The sequence below is a fragment of the Manihot esculenta genome, chromosome 14, assembly GCF_001659605.2.
Source record: "Manihot esculenta cultivar AM560-2 chromosome 14, M.esculenta_v8, whole genome shotgun sequence".
NCBI lineage: Eukaryota > Viridiplantae > Streptophyta > Magnoliopsida > Malpighiales > Euphorbiaceae > Manihot > Manihot esculenta.
The window spans coordinates 11,543,296-11,546,838 of NC_035174.2; the positions used below are offsets into that span (position 1 = coordinate 11,543,296).

The following is a 3,543-nucleotide window of genomic DNA, read 5'->3' on the forward strand; positions in this document are numbered from 1 at the left end:
ATACATAATTTGTGTGTTTTAATTTCTATAATATCTTAAATGAACAAGTATTATGCTTAATATTCAATAAATAGCACTACTTTGCCATTTGGCTTATGAAAGTTTTTGTTTTAAATTGAAAAAAAATTTGTAATTCATTTGTGGTTTCAATATATTTTTATCTATTAGATTTTAATAATTTTTAAGTATTATTATATGTCTAACTGAATATCAATTTTAAATTTAAAGTATTAAGAAATAGATTAATTAATACCTTTTGTACCGATAAATTTTGTAATATTGTTTCCAACCAAACTCAGCAACTCTAAATTACTCATGGTATCCAATTCTGATTAGTAAAAAAAAAACACATAATTAAAACAATAATTATAAATATGATAATTCAATTAATTAGTAGTTTAATGAGAAAGAGAAAAAAAATATCTCTAACCTTTTAAATCAAAAGGTCCTTCAAATTGATTATAATCCATCCTTAGAGTTGTAAGAAAGGAGAGACTCCTAAGAGATGATAAAACGTCATTTCCAAAGTTATTGAAACTCATGTCTAGAGATTTTAGATTGCTCATATTTGATAAGTTTTCACCACCTGCACATGTATAAAAACTCTTTGTGCATTAATTTTTTTATTTTACTTATTTTAAAAAATAAAATAAAATATTATGAATGAATAATTATACCTATTATTCATTATGAAAATAATTGCTTAAGAAACTATAATATAAAACATAAAAATAATAATCCATTAAATTTTACTAATTTCAATTTTTTTTTTCTAAACAGTTTATGAAAGCCACTAAATAATTTCAACATTACTCATATGACTCTTTTTCTTTTTTAAATTTAAATTAAGTTCAAAATTTAAATATTTTAATATATAATTTTAATCGCATAAATAAAAATATATAAATATAATAATCACTTTTTAACAATACACTATGATTATATAAAAATAAATTAAATAATAAGTGAATAATTTATTCTATAAATATTTTAAAAATAAAAAATGAATATACTTAAATTTTAAAAATTTAAAGATTGAAAAAGAATAGTGAAATTGTTGTAAAAATAGTATTTCAGATTGCAATTTTATTTATAAAAGAATTGTTATTAAATTTTAAAATTTTTATAATATTTAATTTATCTCAATATCAAAATATATTGAATCATTACCATAATATATTTTTATTTTCTTTTTAATCAATTGTTTTGTTTAACTTTAACTAGAATAATTTGAATTAAAAATTTCATAATTATAGAGATAATATTATTAAATTAAAAGGTATTGATATGAAAAATTGTATTTTAATATGACATTATAATTACAATATTAAAACAGTGTAATAAGACACTATATGTAAAAGCAAAAAATTAGTTCTAAAATTTATTTAGTAATTTAATTATTGGTATTTTAGATAATTAATAAATGATGAATAATTTATTTTATCAATTACTTTTTTATAATTTTATTAATAAATTTTGTTTTTATTTTTTTATTTTTTTTATATTGAAATATAGACAAGTAGCAGTGATAAAAAAAAAATTTAGAGCAACATTATAAAAATACATAATTTGTGTGTTTTAATTTCTATTATATCTTAAATGAACAAGTATTATGCTTAATATTCAATAAATAGCACTACTTTGGCTGATTTAGACACTTCAATATGTTCTTATCTATTAGATTTTAATAATTTTTAAGTATTATTATACGTCTAATTAAATATCAATTTTAAATTTTTTTATCTAAAATAATAAAAAGTATTAAGAAATAGAGTAATTAATACCTCTTGAACTGATCAAGTTTGTAATGTTGTTTCCACCCAAACTCAGCATCTCCAAATTATTCATGGTATCTAATTCTGATTAGTAAGAAATAACACATAATTAAAATAATAATTATAAATATGAACAATTCAATCAATTAGTAGTTTAATGAGAAGAGAAAAAAAAATATTTCTAACCTTTTAAATCAAAAGGTCCTTTCAATTGATTATAATCCATCAATAGAGTTTTAAGAGAGGAGAGACCCTTGAGAGATAAAACACCATTTTCAAGGTGATTGTGACTCATGTCTAAAAATTCTAGATTGCTCATATTTAATAATTCTTCACCACCTGCATATGTATAAAAACCATTTGTACATTAATTTTTTTATTTTACTTATTTAAGAAAACAAAACAAAATATTATGAATAAATAATTATACCTACCATTAAAAGACTTAAAACCTTCAATTTCGTTCGACCATATACTCAAACTTTCTAAATTTGTCAAGCTGTTCAATTCTATACTCATCACAAGTAACTAATTAAAAATATATAATGGTATAAGATAACATATAAAGATGAAAAAAATTAGTTATGTATGCTCACCTTCAATATTAATTCTTCCTTTCATGTGATTATCATCTAGATTTAAATATTTCAAAGATGAGAGATGAATTAAAGATAATAAAATATCAGTTTTGAAGTTATTAGAAGCTAAATTAAGAAACTCCAAATTCTCAAGTGAGGATAGCCTTTGAAAACCTGCATATATAAAAATTAATTATAATTATATATAAATAAAAAGAGAGAAAAAATGTATGAAATGCAACTCGATGGATTTCCAAATACTCATTTAATTTGGATTAATACAATGCAATTATAATTATCATAATGAAAAGTATAGATGCAAATAGACAAAGCTTCGTTCTTAAAGTAACCTGCAATGTAATTTTCTCTTAAATCAAGATAGTTGAGGTGTTGGAAAGGAAGAAATAAAGACGCGTTTAGATACCACGTTCCTGGTGAAAAAACTCTTATATTCCTAAGATTGAGTTGGATAACACGCCTTGTGGTGGCACTACACTACACTCTTTCCCAATCACAACACTTGATAACATCAATTTCCATAGAATAATCATAAAAGAATAAATATGGATAATTTTGAAGATAATAATCATTTTGAAGAGAATAGTTGAAATGAGACTGAAGTTGCAAGAGAGCAATTCTCTCAGTCTCCCAACAATCATCAGAGCACCAAGCTCTTTGAAATAATAAAACCATCGTCATTGCTAATACCATACCGCACACCTTCATCACCTTCATTTTTAATATTGATAGCCAGTTGATAGTATCACTTGCTCTTAATGCACAAGCTTTTGCCTATTATATAGACATCTGCGTTATTAAGCTATCATTTTCTACTACAAAAGTCTTCCATTTATTTTCCACAAGAAATTAACCAAATTCTCTTTAATTTATTTTTTAAAAAATCGATAAATTAAAATTAATTTTATACAAAATGATATTGTTTTCTTCTCATTGCAATATCATTCATAACAATCAAATGACTTAATTTTCTATGAATATAGGACAATTCCCTTTGGCTTATTATATATCTTTCATGAAAATTTTGGCATTTTAATTGAATATAGGACATCAAATTAATCAAGATCAGTTAAAGTTCAAAAAATTCAATTCAATCTCATTATTTTTTTATTAATTTTATTGTTTTAAATGAAATAATTTATATTTTTTTATTTATGAAATTTTGTTTTTTT

At 21.5% G+C, this 3,543-nt stretch overlaps 1 protein-coding gene across 1 annotated transcript; it reads right to left on the reverse strand.

The window, feature by feature from the left end:
- Positions 1-242: 242 nt before the first annotated feature.
- Positions 243-2,595, reverse strand: LOC122721779 (receptor like protein 21-like). Its single transcript, XM_043950690.1, has 6 exons — positions 2,372-2,595; positions 2,210-2,284; positions 1,962-2,114; positions 1,785-1,859; positions 431-586; positions 243-328 (listed from the first exon to the last, which is right to left on the reverse strand). The coding sequence occupies exons 1-6, from the start codon at positions 2,394-2,396 to the stop codon at positions 243-245; spliced, it is 570 nt and encodes a 189-aa protein (XP_043806625.1). The 5' UTR covers positions 2,397-2,595.
- Between the last annotated feature and the right edge of the window lie 948 nt (positions 2,596-3,543).